This window comes from Bactrocera neohumeralis, chromosome 5, assembly GCF_024586455.1.
Source record: "Bactrocera neohumeralis isolate Rockhampton chromosome 5, APGP_CSIRO_Bneo_wtdbg2-racon-allhic-juicebox.fasta_v2, whole genome shotgun sequence".
Classification (NCBI taxonomy): Eukaryota; Metazoa; Arthropoda; class Insecta; order Diptera; family Tephritidae; genus Bactrocera; species Bactrocera neohumeralis.
This window is the reverse complement of record NC_065922.1, coordinates 43442648-43464675: the sequence shown is the minus strand read 5'-3', so window position 1 is coordinate 43464675 and position 22028 is coordinate 43442648. Positions and strand designations below refer to the sequence as shown.

The 22028-nt window shown below is 37.9% G+C and overlaps 1 protein-coding gene across 18 annotated transcripts in view; it reads left to right on the top strand.

The window, feature by feature from the left end:
- LOC126760566 (disintegrin and metalloproteinase domain-containing protein 9) overlaps positions 1 to 22028 on the top strand; it is a 578909-nt gene that overhangs the window by 469230 nt on the left and 87651 nt on the right. For all 18 annotated transcript variants that reach the window (XR_007667220.1, XM_050476295.1, XM_050476293.1 and 15 more), the window contains exons 9-10: positions 2569 to 2859; positions 9927 to 10096. Coding sequence is in view for 17 of the 18 variants with exons in the window: in XM_050476295.1 (XP_050332252.1) it covers positions 2569 to 2859; positions 9927 to 10096 (461 nt within the window). In the remaining variant the exon portion in view is untranslated. The remainder of the gene's footprint in view (positions 1 to 2568; positions 2860 to 9926; positions 10097 to 22028) is intronic.

Genomic DNA, 22028 nt, shown 5'->3' with positions numbered 1-22028 from the left:
CACAAGCCGTGTTTTCCCCTCGGAATTCTATTCTAAAAAATTTCTTGATTTGACATCACACAGCGGCGAGTCGGCAGACAATTTTCTAAAAATGAAAATTCTATTTTAGGCGTTATCCGGTGCTAGCAAATCTCATTTGTTGCTACCAATGCATAAATGCATACATGTATACGCTATGTATATATGAGACTCACTGTGACCCGGCGGAACAAACCATAATGAAAATACCATCAAAAAATATACAGCTCAGCTATGGAATTTTAGATTGCGATCTCTCTTGAGGACGCCTTAGGCGTATTGTACTTATAGCAACCTCTCAGTAATCTGGCATCGTGGCATCTTTAGTCGATGTAACAACTAAGCTTTAGCACTGCTGGAAAATATATTGATGGAAGCAAATTCAAGACTAGAAATATGTTTGTATCCTTAATCGTTAAAAAATTTAACATTATAGTAATCAGTAATTTTGAGGCGGCCCAATGGAAATCTTAGAGAGGTGTCAGTAAGCTGAGAAATCCGCTCAAGCTTATATCTCTAAGTTAACAACGGAAGAGCTGCGCAAAGCTGTTTGGAAGATCCTGCATCCAGTTGTTACAATTACAAAATATGTTTATTGCCAATAAATGTTCTTTCCTGAGTTATTTTCGAAAAAAAATTTTATTGAATGAGTAAGGAGGAGCTGAATCCGGTGTAATCGAACATTTTATACTTTCGCAAATTGAATTGACGAATTTTAATAATATATCTGACAAGTTCAGTGATATTTCAGATAAAAATGTACTGGCTCAAACATATTCACGCATTTACGCTATCTGAGATTGTGACACATTTTTAGATGCAAGATGACTTATCTTAAGCCCACGTGGACTGCTATATGTAGTCCTTTGTGAAACCATAGAAAAGAAGAGCTCCTGTGTTCGAACTTATAAATTAGCAAAACGCTTAGTAACCAACACAAATATGCACAGGCGTTTAATTTCTATTCCCTCCAGTTCGATGGGATGTCGCACGTATTTATATCTTGACCTCCAAAACGCGGGACAGTCAAAAAAGAAGTGTTGAGTTGTTTCCTCCTCATCTTCTTCCATTCAGCTTCTGCAGATGACGTCGTGTAAAGTTTCTAGCCTTACATGATGGACGCCAATAAGGCAATGCCCAGTGAAAAGCCCCACAACTAGAGAAAAGCTAGCCTTACTAAGGGCAAAGAGATCACTAGATCTCTTGCGATCGATCTTTGGCTAAAAGGCTTTTGCAACAGCGCATATACCGTTGGTTGCCTAGCGATGGCGGTTCTACGGTGTCTCTTCTTGCCAGCTCATCAGCCTCACAATTTTCTGCAATTCCGCAGTAGTCTAGTGCCCATAACAGTCTTATCATAAAGATACTCGATGCTATTGATAGCACTTCTTAACCAACCCTGAATGCACTGTTTACAAGTTCAAGGCTAGCATCACCGCCCTGCTATCTTCACTTCTCTAAAGAAGGCTGCACTCTGGAGCAGTAAATCTTAGTTATCAACGCAATAGGCAGGCAGTCTGAAGCTGGAGTTGATAGAGAGCTCCTGACAGTAAGCCACTCCACCAACCATCCCCCAAGGTTTGACTCATCCGCAAAGAAGCTCACTGCTTCTGTTCTCCAACAGCTTCTTCCCACCCACATCTCTCTCGCCGGTAGATGGGCAGAGCAGATGCCGTCAGAATTCGGTTAGGCGACTCCATTAAACAAGTGCTCCGGTATGAAGTCAAAGTGTGTCAGAATATCCGAGTGTTCAAACACGTTTCTTTTAGGAACCCAGATTCTTTGAATCTGATAGCAACTTTCGCAGACATACACCTTCCGACGATGTCTACAGACACTATGTGCGAAATAGCGTTAAGTGCCATGGTTTCGATGAGTCTTCGCAGAATTGGCAATGCTTCTCTTACATCTCAGTTCATTTTGGAACAGTCAGTGAATATATGTATGTAGGCGAGACATTCAATAACTTAAACCCCTTTCCTCATTTAGTTAATTATGCTAAACAGCTGTTGAGTGTGGCACCTTTATCTCTAGAATCTGAGTGTATTTCATTCTGTGTGTCATTTCTGAAGAGTCATCTTATCCTACTTAAAATCTTGGAGCTTATTGAAAATGTTTTACTAATTTTAAATTTATTAATTAAAATATGCTCGGATCACGTATTCAAAGTTTAGATAAGTTTGATGTGTGCTTTTTATCAAAAATTTCCTTATACAGAATACTCAAGCGATCTACGTTTAAGATATAAGACATATGACATTGGAGGTAGGATATATGTAGGAGTAAAATACTACAAATTTTTCAAGGTTTTGTGTGTTGGTACAGAATCAAGAAATTGCCTGCTTCAGTAAAATACATGAAATTTCGTAATAATTTTGTTCTATAGAAATGATCTTTTTATAAAAACTAAAACTATTGTAAAGAAAATTTTGGTATTTGTTTACACTTTAACAAGTATTTTGACACACTAATTATACTTTGTATATACTTACATATATTAAGCTTGTCCTGGCTGTCCTCTCATACCTTCTTTCCAATTCGTTCCAGCAGAAGCATCCGCATGTGATATTTGAGGCACGCACTAAAGCCAATAAAGGATGCGCCAATTCGGGTAATTTGGAGACGTGGCGTTTGTCACGTCGCCCAAAACTGCTGTCGGCTGGTGTCATCGACGAAATACATCCGAACGGTGCGGGCCGTTATAAGCGCGATGTACGCGAAGCAACTAAATACATCGAAACGGCCATTGTTGTGGACCAAGCGATGTACGAGAAACGTAATGGCAGTACACGTGCCGAGGTCATACACGACGCTATACAGGTGGCGAATATTGCGGATTTGGTAAGTTTACCGAGTTTAACATATTCTAAAATTAAATCTTTAAATTGAATAATATAATTTAAGAAACAAAAAAGAAATAAGGATACATATTTTGGTGGTCCATCCTGTTAAAAGCAGGTATAGAAAAGCCTTAGTTAATGTTATTTATAAGACATGGAAACAGAAGATTTGATATTAATATTATATATGTATTTGGCTTAATTAGCTAATGGCAGAAGTGTGTACTCGAAACTTTGATAACTGTTGGACTTTTCCAATTTTCCTATTTCTCCCGACCGATCAACTAAAATCCACTTTTGCATAGGCTTGTTGATATTTTAAGATTAAACGGGTTTTTAATCAACAGCTCACGACTCGTCAAGAAAAATTAGTTACTTTTAGCAAAATTGACCACGTTGGACTAGAGAGAGATTCTGGTAAATTTTTTTTTCATACTATTATATATATATTTGGGTGTTTGGCCATGCTTAAGAATTCTAAAGATTGAAACTTTGCTGCCCTTATTTGCCAGAAATAGCTTCGCGCGACTCTTATGTACTTTTAAAAATAAAGAAAGCCTTGAAGCGTCGTCGTTTCACAAGATAGCTGAAAATCGCTGAAAGAGCTGAGGCTATCCCAAAAATCGAGTTTGAGCAGAGATTCGTTGCTTTGAAGTAGTGCGAAGCTACAATATTAATGTAGACATACTATTAAATATTTAATTGACTTACGACAATATATTAGGATACATGTATATTGTATGTGCCCGGAAACGAGGAAGATGGAAACCAAACGCTGCACTTGCCTCATATGCGCTTCAAACTCATTATTTTTTAATGCGTATTTTCATGATTATTTTCTGCTCCTTACTTCTACACTAGCTTCTCTGACATGCTTTTTTAGTTTTTTCGCCGTTATTGCTTGCCTTTTACGGCGCTTTCTACTTTTCAATAATACCATTTCCGCTTTGCGAAGCTTGCAGTTGCAGTCGAAATTAGACAACGCCACTGATAGTTAAGGATGCGTACTTACGCCAGCAAAAGAGTTGCCTTTGACCGTAGCAATAACCGTTTGTGCTTGTGCGCAAAGCAAATTAGATGCACTGGGAGATCGCACTCAGCGCTCAAAAGAGGGAATTATTTTGAAGTGTCGAAAACGGAAATAGACAAACGGTACTTACGTACGCGCAAAACAACTACAAGCACACAATTTCACGCTGCTATAAATAACTAAATGGAAGTAGCTTTGAGAGATAATGTAAAGGATTGAAATAAATTGAATTAAGTGAGTTGCCATACTTTGCCACTTGCGTACTTAAGCACTTGGGTGAAGTGTAGCTTGGCTTTAAAATATAGGAGTTGAGCAAAAATGTACTTTATACGCCAAATAAGTTGATGCTCTCTGGGGATTGTGAGTGCTGCATTAATTATAAATGAAAATGCGCACAAATATTGCTTAGCGGAGAGCAAAACTTTCGAAATGCACGCTAAACTGTAGCAGTTAATAGCTAATTGAAGCGATGAGCTAAAACCCACAAAGCGCTTAACTAAACGGGCATTACAAGCGGTGTCCTGTGGGCACGCACCGCTCATGCAATTAGATATTGATACGAGTAATAACAAGTAAAAGTTGGCAGTGGCTCGGTCAATTTTTTCTGATTATTTCTTTAAAAGAATCGAGTGATTTAGAACCGGCATCCAACAAAATCACTTCTCAATAGCAAATGCCTTTGTAAGTGTTTAACGAAAGTTGTACTGCTATCTAGAAATTTCTCCCAGCGCCGTTTTGAACCACGCTCGCACTAGCGATAGTCACATGCTATGTAAACTTAGCTACCGCACCCTATATTACAACAGCACTTTGCAAGCCTTTGGCTTAGAGCTGCTCACCATTTAGCATACCTTAATTTAATTTCAATGCCACATACCAGGCGTAATGCAGGCTTACGCTGTTATGATTGAGCTTAAAGTAGCTTTAAGCATTTGCCACCGATATAACCAGAGAGCGTCGTAATGCCTGAGTCATATTGAATAACAGCTTTATGGGGCCAGCAGCAATCCAGCTTTGGTGGTCCCTTAACTTGAAGTTTGCATTTGCAGTGTGTCGCATTACATACATATTAGTGCCCTCATCATTGCGGTTCAACGTTGCAAAATGGTTATTCATACAATTTAAAAGCTTTAGACCAGCGTAAATAGTTTTCGAAAACAAAAATTTTGACTTCAGAGCTTTTGTTGAAATTTAGCATTTTTTCCAATATTATGTCAGTATAAGAATAAAAAATATATATCTTAAATAAAAAAAGTGTGTTTGGAACATAAGTTAGTAAGTTTACACTGAATTTTGATAAAAATATAAAAGACGATTATGCCGCATGGTGTTAGCAATGAAAACCCATGCCAGTGGAGAATGACTCTACTTAGTTGAACACAAATCAGATAACGGGTTTTACAATAGGAACGCTACAAAAGTAGACCGTCTAGTTGAAAAATTTTAATCCACAGGCAAAATGTTCCCCTGCCAGGGAGACAAAGAAAGGCCCGTAGTGTCGAGAATATTGACAACCCAAATCAGTCTCTCGCACGTCGTTCTCAAGCGTCTCTCTGTGACGTCGAAAAGATCTTGGTCTAAATCCTTACAAGTTCCAATTGACGCAAGAACTGAAGCTGCTTGGCCACCAGAATCGTCGTATGTTCATGAATCGGCCTGAGCCACAACTTGAAAATGATCCGGATTTTCATCGAAAAGTCATCTTTAGCGATGAGGCTCATTTCTAGCTGAATGGCTTCGTCAATAAGCAAAATATGCGTTATTGGTAAAATAGCAATCCACACGTACTCCATGAGTCACCATTGCATCCCGAAAAAAATACGGTTTGCTGAGTCGTCATTGAGCCGTGATGGTGAAGACCAGCACGTTACTAATGGGAATCCCTACCGCTCAATGATAGCCGAATATTTTCGGCCACAATTGGATGATATGGACTTGGACAATATGTGGCTCTCCAACAGGACGGCGCCACAAGCCACACTGCGAATGTCACAATCAATTTATTGAAACCAAGTTTGATGAACGTGTTATCTCACGAAATGGCCCAACAATTGAACGGCTCGGTCGTGCGATTTGATGCCGTTAGACTATTTCCTGTGGTGGTACCTCTAATTCTATTCTTCTATCCCAACTAGCCAGCGACGATTGATGAACTTCCTACGAATATCGAATGTGAAGTATGATATTGGAGCAGAATCGGTTGATTTATACTTGAAAACCGTCGAAATGTGGGTTTAGCGGCTGGAGTTCTGCAAGCGTGCCTGTTTTGGCCAAACAAAAGAAATCGAACTCCAAAAATAATGGTGTTGAATGTACTTTCTCAGCAATAAAGAATCTTATTGGTATTCCAAACCGTTTTTGTCGTTTTTAAGACAATGTTTGAAGCACTCTTACTGAAAAACCCGTTATAATATAAGTTCCACTAACAGAGTTCAAATATTTTCCGACAGCTCCTGAAAGGTATTGTTTTGCTTCATAGAGGACACATCTTTCTATGGTGTTGTCTTGATTTGGTTCAATCAAAATAGAACCTCTTAGTTAAAGGCTTATTCAGCACACTTAAAGAACACGATATTTGGTTGTATTCGGTACAAATATCGAATTTAAATCTTGCGCAATGATAGTAAAATCCTTAACTGCCCCACTGCCACCACTTGTGGTGCTATCGCAAAACCGAAATTATAACTATAGAGATGTTGTAAAGAAAGATAGGAAAGTTTTTTCACAGTCCTGGTTCCTAAAAGCTTACTTAGAATGCCGAAATTCGATAGTGAATGTAAATATCAAATTAAATATTTTTAATTCACATAAAGAGTTTTTTATAATAAATCTTTACTTTTACAGCAGTGAGCTGAGCAGTGCTTGATAACAACTATAAACTTATTGCCAACTTAATATTTTTTCACTTTATAACTTTTGTAAAATTATATGAGAGGACTAGAGAGCTTTGTCATATATAAACAACTTCAGAAGAAACTCATTTTTATTTTTTTAAATAAAATAGTTATTAAAAAAACATATTCAGTTAGCGATATTTTTTAGAATATTCCCCTGATTAGTATTCCAGAACTGAGGTGCATACCGCTGGTGCCATTTCCCGCTATACTATACTACATATGCTTTTGTTCACAGCGCCATTTGAACTCCAGCAGCTTGCAGTGATTACAAAGCCGCTAAATCTAATGCTCGAAATTTCCTTCAGCATATAATCAACCCGTTGGCTCGCATGCCTGCAATCGCTTTGATACGACTATTGCGACATTTTGTCCAGTCAACAGCTCTCGCATTATACGCACACATGTATGCACTTATTATTGTGTGGTGTGGATTATTGTGACAATATAATGCAACAACAATAACAAATTACAGCACTATTATGAGTTGATAATAAGGATGATGACAAGAAACGAACAACCGAAGCCATTAAGTCATCCACACACCACAAATGCAGTTATCAGCAGGGCAACGCACACTTCTCTGTTATTCTCTTCTAGTCCTTTACACAAGTGAGGTCATTTTATTGAATGTTCCCTGTTTAATTGAATTGAAAATTTAGTTTTAGAACTATTTTCTCTTAAACATAGGATCGCTCATCAGACAGAAAAATAATTGGTAACGGACTCTTGCTTAAGACCAGCCAAATTCCGATTCTAAAGGCATATTCTGGAAAGACTAAAGGAGAAATATTATCGTAGATTTGCACTAAATCTACAGTAAAAAACATAAACGAAAATCGTATAATGTTGTTGAGACATTATCAGTTATTTTTAGCATTTAAGCCTTAAAAATTTTTATTTTATAAAAAATCTATGAAAAATTGACCTACAAGTGTCATTTATTAACTACAACACAAAATTAACAGCATTCCACTGAAATGCTACATCAGTACCCAAGCGCTTGTAGCTACAAATCATCCATTCACTTGAATTAGTTGCATCATAGACGTACACACATGTGAAGCTGCTCTTCTTAGCCACACATAAACCTTGTGTATGTATGTTTGTATGCATTTGTTGGGTGCTAAATAGATAAACACTTAATATAAAATGCCATTAAAAATGTATAAAAGCAAACGCACACATACATATACATATATATATAGCTCCATTCGTGTGAAAGCCACTTTGCCAAGACGCCAAAGCCCATTGGCATGCACGCACTTGCCCAGCAGCCAAACAGCAATTTATGAACTTGCTTTTTGTTTGGACTAACATAATTGTATTTTCTCGGCTTAAATATTTTATCAGTAGTGCCTACAATTATGAAGATTAATTGAAAAGCTCGGGTAGGCGCACAAGGCTCGCACATATGTCAAGGCGAAGTGTTGCAGGAGCCGTAGTGGCAAAGGGAAACTAATTGCATATAAGCAAATAGAAGAAGCTTGAATTTGGCCGAGAAATACATATATTTACATGTGAGTGCACTTGTTTGTGTAGAGATATGTGAGTATGGTTGCTCGAATTTCGTTGCTAAAGAAAACATTCACTTGTTTTGGCAAGTGAGGCATGGCGTATACGTAACTTTTTTCTACCATTCTTGGTCGGTCACTCTAACAATGTCTTTAAACGTAGTAAGGCATTAAAATGCAACAACAACAAACAATATACGTACGTCTATATATAGTTATTGTTTTTGTTGTTGCACGTTGGTTTTATAAAACAATGGCTGGCCGCAGCCTGAGACCAACATGAACCCAGCAACATCATTTCAGGTAAGCTCACAAATTGTTATCGGTAAGCTGCCAGTAGAGGTTTCTGTTCTACAATCACGTGTGTACACGTGCGTATGTACATGTATGTATTATGTGGTCATAGGCGCAATCCAATATTGTTGTTACTCTTTTTTTCATTTAAGCAGCAACTAAGCCAAGCAGCACTCACTCATCTCTCAACCACACATTATTCATACCTGCAGCTATGTAAGTTGTGTGTAACTGTATGAGTCTTTCTTACTACACATTTTATTTATGCATCTATCACCTGGGATAGGTGGGCCTAGCAATTTTATTTTATCGGTCCCTTGAGTTATCTGCATTTTGTCTTTGTCCGCATGCGCTGCGTACTTGCCGTAAATCCATTTTATTTATTACCCAAGTCACTGTCGGTATTCATTAGGTCATTAGTTAAGCATCGTCAACGGTGACTAAGGTTAGCCAAATGCTCGTCATCGTCTTTGTTTTGCGCACTGTCGAAGCCAAATGACCGAGTGCAAGTCATTCCGCTGATGATGAACTCCATTTTTCTATTGTCTCCTGGTTTCTGCGTAAATTCTTGTTTCTGTTGATAATATATGTCGGTAAGTGCGTGTGAGGTTTCTTCTGTATTTATGCGTAAGGATTTGTTGTTGTGGCTCTTAAAAGGTATATGTATGTCTAACAGTAATTTACCTTTAGGCTTTATTCCAGAAATTTGCAGCCACATTTGCATATGAACAAAAAATATGTGGAAATCTCAGCCTTTAAAAAGGAAATTATACTTTATAATTTTTCCTTACCTAAGACCCTTTTAAATATCCATTTGTCTTTTATGTATAACCTAGAAAGCTTTACTTACTTGTTATTTTAGATACACAGAAAATTACTCATAATTTTAGAGTATTACTTAGGAAAGAAAGGAAGTTCTCACAGCTTTGGCATATTTTGCTCCATAGGCGAACACGTTTCTTCAGTACTAACAGTTTTTCACTAATAACGGACATTCTAGAAAGTTCATTTTATTTTAAAACATACACTTTCTCATCAAAATTCGTTTCTATTAGCTTACATACGAACAGCTGTTATCGAAGTCAATGTTGGCGATTTGCCAGCCAATATAATGGCCTTAATGTTCTCAAACGAAGGATATAATAGATTTCGACAATATAAACGAGATCCACACTTCAATCGATTAACTTGCTGTAAAATTCCTATTTTTGGCTACGACCTTGAGCAGCAGGAAGCGGAACTTTGGTACAATACTACTATAAAACTATAAACATACAACAAATATATAGAATTGCCTAGAACTTTAAAAATTAATCAAAGTTTCCTTTCTTTACAGTACTTTCGCACTCTGAACACCCGCGTTTCGGTGGTGTACATTGAAACATGGGGCAAAAATCAGGCGCCCATCGATGGCAGCAAGGACATCAGTAAAGCCATATCGAATTTCAACGATTACACATCGCGAAATCTTTTCCAAATCGAACGCGACACCACACAGTTACTAACGTAAGTAAAACCAATCAACACATATGTACGTGCTTTTTTACTATATAGTACTTGTGATTATATAAACATCAGGGTCTTTAAAAGTGCATATAAAAACGATTTAAAGAAAACGGTTATGTAAACAAGTAACCGTAATTGAAAGGATATTAGCAGCGCTGCACTAAATTGATGCGAGTTGAATTGCGTGTGGATGTGTGTCTAGGCAATAAGCTTACACTAACGCATTGACTAATAGAATTGACCATATAGAGTAGAATTGAGTAACAAATTACATACATATTTACATATATACGCTGGCTATGGCTGGTGTGGCAACTGTTGCCGCAAATGCACACAGAAATGACAATTAAATTTACAAATGCATAATTAATGTACAGCCAGTTCAGGGCAGCCAGGGTGGCCAAAAGAGCCACAGAGCCCCGACAATCTTTTATAGATACTGCAACGAAGGGTGGGATATTATTAGCCACCAAAGGGCTTAAACGCATAAGCTTCATTTGAGTAAGTATGTGCGTGTGCACCACGATGAGTGTTTGGCCAAGCGATACGCGACAGCCATATTTATTAGGACCACTACAGCAGCGTCGGCTTGTGCCAACTTAACAATTACCGACTCACGAGCCTACCACCCACCATCCACCTCCCACTGGCACTGGACGGATGAGGCCTGCCAGCGCTAAGCCTTAGATTGTCTTCCAAAACGTTGCGCACACAACTGCGGATTATAATGAGCAAAGCGCGGCCAAATGCCTCGTCACATGAGCCCTTTCACCCTAATGACAGCATAAACTTAGGTAAACTAGACACCGACTATGTGGGAGTGGGTGAGTCGTATGTTGGGTGGGAGTGGTTGGAGCGGTGGTTCTGTTTGTTTAGCTGCAAACTGTTGGTGGCCATTCGCACGCTGCCTGACTAGCTGCCAGGCTGACTATAAAGTTTTAATGCGCATTTCTGATTTTATTTACGCAGCATATTTGAAAGGATAATAAATTTTCATATTTAAATACCGTTACCCGCAACTGTGCAACAAGCACACCGCTGAAGTAAAGCTGTGCAGCACAATACAATTGCCAGCATAAGCAATGACTTGGTCATTATGCTCATTTTATTATGCTAAATTCGCACACACACACACAAACACATACATGCACAAAATATTTATACCCTGCATAGCAGGAGTTTAACACTTTTGAACTCTTCGTTTTGTAATCTTCCTTTGTGCGGAGCGGCGGGTCTTTAATAAATGACTGTTGTTTTGCTGCTGATTCGATTAAATTAACCTTTAATTATGTCATTGCTGCGCTGCGGAATGAAAATGTATTAGTAGTTGCGACGGTCGCTGAACCCGAGTGAGTCGTAAAAGTAGTCAACGCTGAATTTGAAGATAATTTACTACGCTCGTGTGACACTTCTGCCACGTGCTGCGCACTTCATGTTTGCACGTTCTTCGGGATTCAGGTAGATTGTGCGACTCATCAAGTGATTGATGATGAGTGAGATCAAACAGTTGAGTGACAAAACTTCGAACAAAATTTACTGTTAGATGGGTTTGAAAATAAAAGAAAAATACGAAAATGCAAAATAACTGGTTTTCTTTGTGGTGAAGCATTGTAAACAAGTAGCAAAGGCCACGCGAAACTGAAAAAATACAGATTTTCAATAAAAGAATTGAGAAAACAAAATTGCTGGACCTACTTTATAAAGTTTTGTGGATGAGCAACATACTAAAAAAATTATTATTAAAGAGAAATAGCCTACGATTAACGCCAGATCTACCCTTATGCCTAGAAAATTGGTACTTTTTGAGAAAAGACGAGCCAATGGCAATTTACTCAAAGGTACAAGGGATCGACTGAAAAGTCACCTTTTCATGTGTAAATTCAATTATAAAAAAAAATATAGACTTGACCACCAGCTCTGCTTGACAGTGGGACTTTTAAATTTATTTTCGCCTGGAAACCCATTCCAGGGATTTTTTTTCTAGGTTGTTATGACTGTCAGTGACATCTGTCATTAGCATTTAGTATACGATTGTGCATTCGGTGACTTTTAAGTTGACAAAGAAGTTCAATTATTTATGCGCGGAACCAAATTTCTGGTGCCGAAACCGGAAGGATATTGCAAAAGGCTTTCGGTGATAATTTATTTTCGCAAAATAGTGTTTTTGATTGGTACATATTATTTAAAGAGGGTTGAGAGCGCGTTGACGATGAACCACGTCCAGGCTGCCTATAAACACCAACTTATGATCAACACGTCCATAAAATAAAGAAATATGTGGAATAATAATAATAATATAATACCCAACGATTACCCTCTTACAATCCGCGAACATCGTTAGCAGTCATAAAAGGCAAGAGAGTTTTAAGCGTTGCGATCTTAAGCTGCTCAGCTACAGAAACACAAATTTTAACAGCTAAAATTAATAATTAGATTAAAGTTTATTATTTTTAAATGTTACTTGTTAAGAGTAGATAAAATAATTTTTTAATGGTAAAAGTGAGTCTGTTAGATCAAATGTGCTGGAATGAAAATTGAAATCATGACATATACGGCGGAATGGTTCGTTTAACTCAAAATTTGTTCTAGAAAATTTTAAAAGTAAGGGTCTAAACTGCCTGGTAGAGCGAGCGGGAACGTTAAAATTAATATCAGATAAAAGAGATGGGCTACAGACTGACCCATTCATGAGTTTTACAAGAAATATTATACCAAGCATCTCCCTACGACTAGCGAGTATTGGGAGATTTAAAAGTTTTAAACGAGTTATGTAAGGGGGAAGATTTAAACTGGAATCCCAATGCAAATGATTTAAGGCAAAAAGTAAAAAATGTTTTTGAACGGACTCTAACTTATCCGAATGGACTTGGTAACTACGACTATTAGTCGACGATTAATAGTCAGAAATCTTACTGGCATCGTTAGCATATCGGAAGGATCAGTGAAAACAATTTCGAAATAATATTTGGGCCTTAGAAAATTAAAAGCACAATTGATTGCAAGTACACTAAATTTTTTCGAAAAACAGCGTCGCGTTAACCACTGTGAAACAATGCTTTCCGACTACCACGATATCAGGAAACGTATTGGCGATGATTCTTGGATCTAGCCTTACGATCCGGAAAGATACGATCAATAGGCCGAATATCGTGGAAAATATGAGCCAAGGCCGAAAAACCCACATCTAATCAGGGCAAAAATCCATGTTATGTTCAAAGTTTTCTCCGATTACCGAGGTGTGGTGGACTCCGAATTTTTCCGCCGCCCAAACTGTCATCAAGGAATAATGTTTGAGTCCTATGCGCCGACAACTATTGGTTTTAATTAATTGAGTTTTTAGCCAAATTTCAACCGATATCTTGCCGCTACCACCATATTTGGGTGATTTAGCTCTATGCGACTTCGGGCTATTCAGCAAACTCAAACAACCACTCCGAGGAAACTCTTTTAAGTCAATTGAAGACGTTAAGCGCAAATCGCTATGCGCATTGAAGGAAATTGACTTTAGCAACTGTTTCGAGTATTGGAAAAAACGTTGGCACAAGTGCGGCCAAGAAGGATTATATTGAGGGAGGCGACATAGAGCTTGAAGAATTTCAAAATTGAGAACAAACTCTTACCACTTTTTGCTCACAGTAGTATTAATACATATTTTGAAAATAGACAGTAAAGCTTTAGAAGAAGAAATAAAATAATTTTTGAGTTACATGGGAGCACCGACGGCGATTAGAAAGAGGTATGTAACTACAACAGTGATTCCGGCCTTCTACGTAGGTGAAACCTAAAAAAAAAAGTTCTCATCGCAGATAAATCAAGGGCCTAAGGTAAAAACAATTCAAAAATTTACAAAATGGCGGTGTTTTTAAAAACAATTTAATTTTAAATAAAATTCTGGATAGTTTCGGCCTGGTTAAGTTCCATTTTCGATCAGATTTAAAAACATATGAAGAATCACATAAAAATTGATATTAATGGAAATCCGAAAATGCGAATAATGACCTTTTGAGCGTATAAAGATAAACTGATGGAGCTGATTGAACTGATTGAACTGAGCGGCTAAGCTTTATCGGTAACTAGGATGTAACTCGGAACTGATTTATAATTTTGGGATACTATTTTTAAAGATATTATAACAAACGTGTGGCAGAATCTGAAGGAAGATGGTAGTTCATTATTTATCTGACCTGCGAGTTAGCTACTACAAAAATTTTGTTTGCCATTCTTGTCATTTCATTGTAATTTTGAAAAACATCTCCGAGTAATACTCCTGGTTTAATGGTTACGTATAATTACTAATTTTTCATTCTTGTTTTTTTGTTTTTTTTTCCTAAAACGATGTTTACTTGTACGTTACTTCTTTTTATATCAAAAAAATTGATATCTTTAAACGGGATTCTGTTGCGCCTCTGTCAAACGGTCGAAAGACAACTTACAAGTTGTAAAACACAAAATTCTACAGCAAATACCGGAAACCTACGAAAGTGTCAAGTCTTTCGAAACCGCAATAACAATCATGTCCGCTCCAAGCCAAACGAATGTTTTCACACCTGTGTACACAATATAAATACTTGAACACACATATTAGTCCACGTAATTTTGCTTATCCACCTAAATACGATTCATTTCATCTTCGTGTTGTCTATCTATCACTCCTACGTTCTTGTCCTCACTCACCCACTCGAAGGCATTTACAGCAAATGGTCACACGTAATGCCAATGAAATTGATGTTTCGCGGTTGACAAACAACAACACACGCCAACGTGAACTATGTCAGCTAACATTTTTTACATTCTACTCTCCTATCCACCTTCGTTTCCAAATTTGTGGTTACGCTTAGCTGAAGTGGCAATCCTCGCGGCGGTGAGTGGGCATTGACATCTGCAATGATCTATTACATACGTGTCTTTGGCAGATGAAATCTGTCAGATAAGCCAATTTTCGTTTTGGTTTTTTTTATCAACCCCCACAACAGAGGTGATTAGTGGGAGAGAATGTGGAGTGATGGCGCAAAGTTACATGTGTTTAGAAATCGTTTATTCAAGGAAAGTTCAAGAGGAAATGAGATGTGTGAAAAGCGTTAAGGCTTTGTATAAGAGAGAGAGAGAAGAGACTAGTGATGGGGCTAAACGTAAAATATGTTATATATATATATTGAGGCAAGCTGTAAAATCCGTATTATTTTAAAGGAAAATACTTTTGTGTAAAAGCAAAATATTATTGAACATAATTTCTATGATGATGATACATGAGTTGGGATCTTCCAACGATTCGATTCATTTTTTACTGTACGACTTATCTTTATATACTTTCTTGACAGTGAGTAATCTTTTTAGAGAAAAAGTTCCTGGGTGTTAGAAGTAAGTCGAAACTCAATTATTGCCATTTTCTAAAAGCTTCTAATGTTTGTGACACAGCGCATAATCATTATATGTAGAACAGCACTCTCAAATTCTTCAAATGGGATCATTTTTCCACGATGCCGAACCTTGATTCGGCAATTGTAACGTATCGACAAAAATTGGGTTTTTTCGCAATTCAGTAGTTCCGAACGTACACTCGTACACACAGCTTTTCAGTACATTTAATATAATCGAAATTGAGTTATTGTTTCTCAGAATCTTCTCCATGTAGAAGTTTACACTTGCACTTACTTTTAATCTAATAAATCATCTGTTTTCCATGTGTCTAAAAGCGTTGCTGACACATTTTATTTTTATGATCAAGCCGATTCTTGCTTGGTCTGTTTCTACAAGACGTCAAGATTCGATATTTTGATAGAGAATATAGTATATAAGTACAAGTTAAGCAACTAGCCATAGTAGACATACGATGTAACAACTGAAGTGTTATTCCCTCTTTTTCTGCTTAATTTACACGACTAGCTGAGTTTACAACAGCGCGACAGTCGTTCTCCCTTTCTGCGGTATGCCGCCAATTGGAGAATCCAAGTGTAGTCAGGTCCTTCTCCATTAGGTCTTTCCAACGGAGTGGAGGTCTTCTTCTTTCTGCTTACCCCGGCGGGTACTGCGTCGAATACTCTCAGAGTTGGAGTGTTTTCGTTCATTCGGAGGACATGACCTTGCCAGCTTAGCCGCTGTCTCTTAGTTCGCTGAACTATGTCAATGTAATCGCATTTCTCGTACAGCTCATCGTTCCATAGATTGCAATATTCGCCGTTGCCAGTATACAAAGGATCATAAATCTACACCAAAACCTTTCAAACGAAAACTCGTAACGCCGGCTCTCAGATGTTGTCATCATACATGCCTCTGCACCAAACAGGAGGACTTGTAGAACTTTGCTTCGTTCGTCGAGTGAGAACTTTACCTCTCAATTGCCTACTCAGTCCTAAGTAGCAGCTGTTGGCAAGAGTTATTCTGCGAAGCTAACGTTGTCGTTGGGTTTAAAACTGGTTCCAAGATAGACGAAATTCTCTACAACTTCGAAGTTATGACGATGAACAGCTACGTGGGAGCCAAGTAGCGAGTGCGACGACTGTTTGTTTGATAATAGGAGATATTTCGTCTTGCACTCGTTCACTACCAAACCCATTTGCTATCCAGTCTGGAGAAAGCAGAACTAACGGCGCGGTTGTTGAGGCCAATGATGTCAATATCATCGGCATACGCCAGTAACTGTAGACTCCTATAGAAGTTTGTACCTGTTCGATTAAGTTCTGCAGCTCGAATTATTTTCTCCAGGAGTAGATTGTAGAAGTCACCAGATAGGGAGTCGACTTTTCTGTAATTTTGTTTGGTATCGAACGGTTCGGTGTGGTCCCTCTCCTAACCTGACCAAGCTTTTAGTATTGCTCAACGTCAGTTTACACAGACGTAGTTTAGTTTTGCGGTGATACCAAATTCAGGCATCGCGGCATCCTTTTTGTGCTGTCGAAAGCAGCTTTGAAATCGACGAAGAGGTGGTGCGTGTCGATCCTCTTTTCACGGGTCCTTTCCAAGATTTGACGCATGGTGAATATGTGGTCAGTTTTTGATTTTCCAGGTCTAAAGGACACTGATAAGGTGGGCTTTAATCTTTCACACAGTATGGTCGATACGATCTTATATGCGATGTTTAGGAAGCAGATTGTGAAGTCTCTATTTTTGTGAATTCGGCAAAGCACACCTAAATTCTATTAGTCAATCATGCTTTCGTCCAACCACAATCTACAAAGAAGCTGATGCATGATCTTTATCAGTTCTTCGCCGCTCTATGTAATAGCTCCGCCGGCAATCCATCGGTCTCCGCCGCTTTGTTGTTCTTCAGTCGGGCAATGGAACGTCTGCTCCATTGTCATCGATTGGGGCATCGGATTCGCCTTCTCCTGGCGTTATGCTCTGGGCATCGGTTACTAGATCACCTCTGGGGCTTTTACAAGAGTATGCTCCGGTCTTGAAAGGTGCATACTTTTCCTTGATAAGTTGAAATAAAGAAGTCACCGCCTCCACTTTAGCCTACGCCAACCTAAAATATACCTCATTACTTATTTCGGCGTGTACATTAACTCACACCACACCAGTGAGGAAATTCCGGCAAATTTTTCATGAATATTTCTACGCACGCATCTTCTTAAGCGGTTAAGTAGCAGAGTAGGTGGCATTTCTGCGAGCTGTTGCAATTTAAAATGTACGTAAATGACTTGTGGCATGGGATCATAATCCATTTACGACACTAACGCACACTATAGTTACACATATACATACTTATACATACATGTGGTACAATTGGACTCAACTTTGAAGCTACTACCACATTACTTTCTTAATATTAGAGAAGTGGAAGGTTTTTTTCTACATCTGGGAATATTGGTCACGTTTCATATAGTAGTCGTGGTAGGTTCGTGGTCCCAGAAACGAAATAAGGGCAGAAACAGTGAAACATATACATATTTGTATAAGTTTATATAAGTACAGTTGGTGCAATTCATCAAGTGCCCACTTTTATTTACTACTTTTTAGTAATAAAACCAAAAACTATTGATTTCCCTACAGTATTACGTTTATTTTATGTAGATATATACGCTTCAGACCCAAAGTGTATACAGTTTTGCGCCGTGACACAATCATTTTGGATCTGTATGTACAAGTATATATAAATTCAAAAATAGACTGCTCCATATTGGACCGCGCTCGGCTGTAAATTGACTACAACGCCAATAAATTATTTATTTATTAATTCCCGCTGATATGTGCGTGTATTATGTGTGTATGTATGTGTGTATGCGGGTGTGTTGGGGACACGAAACGTGCAAATGTTCGCCAATAAGTTTCGCAGTCTTTTTGATGACAGCGTAAATGGCCGAATAGCTCACGTCTGCTTTCGAGTGCATATTTCAATGTGTTCACTCATGGTTGTACATGTGTTCATATATACATATGGAAACATACCTGCAAGAGTATGTATATTTGTCAACTCTCCACAACGACCAATGTCGCCCATCAATATTTTATTTGAGGACATCAACAAATGGGATATTTATCGTCTACTCGTTTACCCACACATGCATACACACATTCACTCGATATTGAAAAAAAAACTGAAAATATGTATGTATATAAGCTAATTTTTTATGTGTCAGACTAATGAATTTAGAAACTATTTTTAATATCGCCGTAACTTCGTTTCTTTGGGGATTTGGTGAGGATGAGTTGGGTTTTGGGTTTATTGATCCCAGTTGAATGATTAGATGTTTAGATGTAGATATACAGATGTTGTAAATAATGTCGCGTCGTCTTGTGTAGAAGGGCAAAAGCGTGTGTAGTATATTATTTATGTTTTTGGGATAAAGTAACTTTTATCCTTATTTTCAATTTGGTGTTCATCGCATCTATTTTTAAATTTTGCTACCTTTCTTCAAATGTTATAACCAACAGGTGAACTGCATTATTTGTAATGTTGAAATTTTCACATCGAAATAAGTCGTCAGTCTGAATATACAGATTCAAAGATAATAGTTGTTGTGTCTTGTCTTAAGCGGTTGCATGAGTTTCCTCGAGTAAAAAATAGCATTTTTTCAACAACTTTTTTCTCATATAAAAATGAAATATTTTATGAGAAATTTTTACTGTTATAAATATACACTTTTAACAAAGAATTTCTGAAATTTTGGAAAACAAATTTTAAACTCGGCCATTGCGCCGCCATTTTCGGTAACCGCTCGGAAAAAGATGCGCCCGTGTTGGCAGAATGACTCCTTACAGGACCATCTATAGTGAAAGAATCCTTCGCCCAAGCCTTTAAGTCTTCTATCTCAAAGGCCTGTGTAAAATTTCATGAAGATGGGTTGAGCAGTTCTCGTGAAATCTTGCCAACCGACTTCAAAAACACAGTTTCGTGAAAAACGCGTTTAAAGACGGCGCCTTTAGCCTAGCTGCATTAATTTTTACATAAGACAATAACAAAAAATAAGATTATTCATCACTTTATATTTGTTAACTTAAGCATTGAAAATCTAGTTATCTTTTTTGGCATTTTTAGCGATACAAACCGGAAAATATATAAGTTATTTATATAGAATTGACTGGTTAGCTAGCCTCTTTCTCTAACCTCTACGGTTGGAGTACAACTAGGTAAATATTAGACTAGGCATAGTAAAACGAAATCCAAAAATCGAATATGCACCGTTTGTTCGAAAACTTGTTGACATTTTGAAGGTAGAATATATTGCCGCTCTCGTAGCAAATCTCATCCCCATTGGCAACTGGGTCAGTCGATTTTCATAAGCTTCAATTGAGGCAAATTTTTCACCAACAAAATTATTCACTATAGACAGAAACAAGCAATAATCACTTGGTTTAAGGAACGGACTATAAAATGGATGCATAAAAACCCTTGATCTAAGCTACTGGGTCTTCTGGCGAGCCACTATCGATTCCATCGTTTCTTGATAATTAATTTTGCCGTACTACAGCAGCTGATAGCAGATGATTCTTTCCCTAAGCCTTCAAAAACATACCAAAATCTATGTGACAGTCGATTCCGGGTTGGTGATAATTGGCCCCGTCTCAAGGCAATTCGATTACGTCCGGTTTTGCTTGAGGTTGTCAATGATCGGGGACTTGGTATTACTTTTATATTAACCTAAGCGGAAAGGAGAACCTTAAACACATATTCAAACTTTATCGCATAAAACTATAAAATGTTATATATTTTCTCTTCACTGCTATTCATTTTTAACTTGTGTTCGAACACTATTGGGTCAAGCAATCACAAAGCTGTCTGAGAAGTTTTTTAGTATGAAATCTTGTCTTTCTAAAGCCATATGTTTCAAATATTACGCGATTGTGGTTTTACAACGCGAGATATATATATGTATATAACTAAATACATCTAATGGAAAATAATATAAGGTTGTCAAATATCTCCCTTCCACTTTTTTGCTCTATATTCAATGCTTTATAAAAAGTGTTGCAGTGATCGGATTTAGTTTAAATATGCACCGTTTCGTTCGATAATCGGTTTCCATCTAGATGGCAACTTCCTTATATCCCCCACGTAAAAGCCTCCTCCTTATTTGCGAAGAACTCGGATAGCCAATTTTTACAAACCTCTTTTGAGTTCAACTTTACTCCAACAAGGGCGTTCGCCATGGACTGGAACAGGTGGTAATCACTTGGCGCTATGTACGGTGGATGCGATATGGTGGATGCGATAAAACCTCCCATGCGAGCTCCCGTAGCTTCTGACGGGTCATCAACGAAGTGTGTGGTCTGGCGTTGTCCTAGTAAAACCCTTCCTGTTGTCCAATTCGGGACGCTTCTGGTCGATCACCTGCTTCAAACGGTCCAATTGTTTGCGATAGATGGTAAAATTAAGCGTTTGGCCATATGGGAGCAGCTCATAATGGATGATTCCCTTCCAATCCCACCAAAAACACAGCAAAACCTTCCTGGCCGTCAATCCCGGCTTGGCAACTGTTTGGGTCGATTCACCGGCCTTCGACCACGACCGTTTTCGCTTGATATTGTCGTATGTGATCCATTTTTCGTCGCCAGTCACCATCCGCTTCAAAAATGGGTCAAGTTCGTTCCGTTTCAGCAGCATATCGCAGGCGTTGATACGGTCCAGAAGGTTTTTTTTTTTGCGTCAAATCATGCGGCACCCAACATCAAGCTTTTTTTGTATATCCTTCTGCAGACGGTTTAAAATGGTTTGGTGACTAGAAAGGCGAGAAAAAGGCGGAAGGGAGATACTTACAAGCTAATAATAAATTTTTTAGACTTGATAATAGAGAAACATATTGCTCTCGGAATGGTTCCTCGTTAACTGCTGCAAAAACTGTAAAAATCTAATTGGAAAAAAGTTCGTTTCCAGTTGGGTTTAATTAAAATAATGGCAGAAAACAAAAATTGAGAAGAAACTGACCTTTAACTTCTGATACCTCAAATTAGCTCTTTATGAGTTTCAGATTTCTACTACCCCACATATGACCTCATTAGTTTCTTACTACTTTTACGCATCCGACTATTAGCACTATCTAGTATACTATGAGCTACTAAATCAAGTTCTTATGACGTTGGAAAAGTACAGCTATTCCACTATTTAACACCACCGACTCCACTTCAATTCTTCAGTACATAATTTTTTAACGCAAGCAACTTCTTAAATTACCGTATAAAATTACAATAATAAATAATGTGTTCATCATAACCTAAAAATGCCAACGTCTGCAACTTGCCAAAACTGCAAGAAAAACAGTTAAAAGCCAAAAGTCATAAAACTGTGAACATAACAACTTTTTGCACATCAACACTTGCGCAAATTCACCGGCAGCAATCGTGTTGGCACAGCAACAGCAAACCGAATAAATGCTGCATCTAAAGTATTTATAGCGCCAGCAAACGTGCTAAGCTATAAAATCTGAAATAAAATGAAAAATAGCAAGCTTGACTCTTTCGCAGCTATGCGTAAGCGTAATCAAGCGCAAGTCTA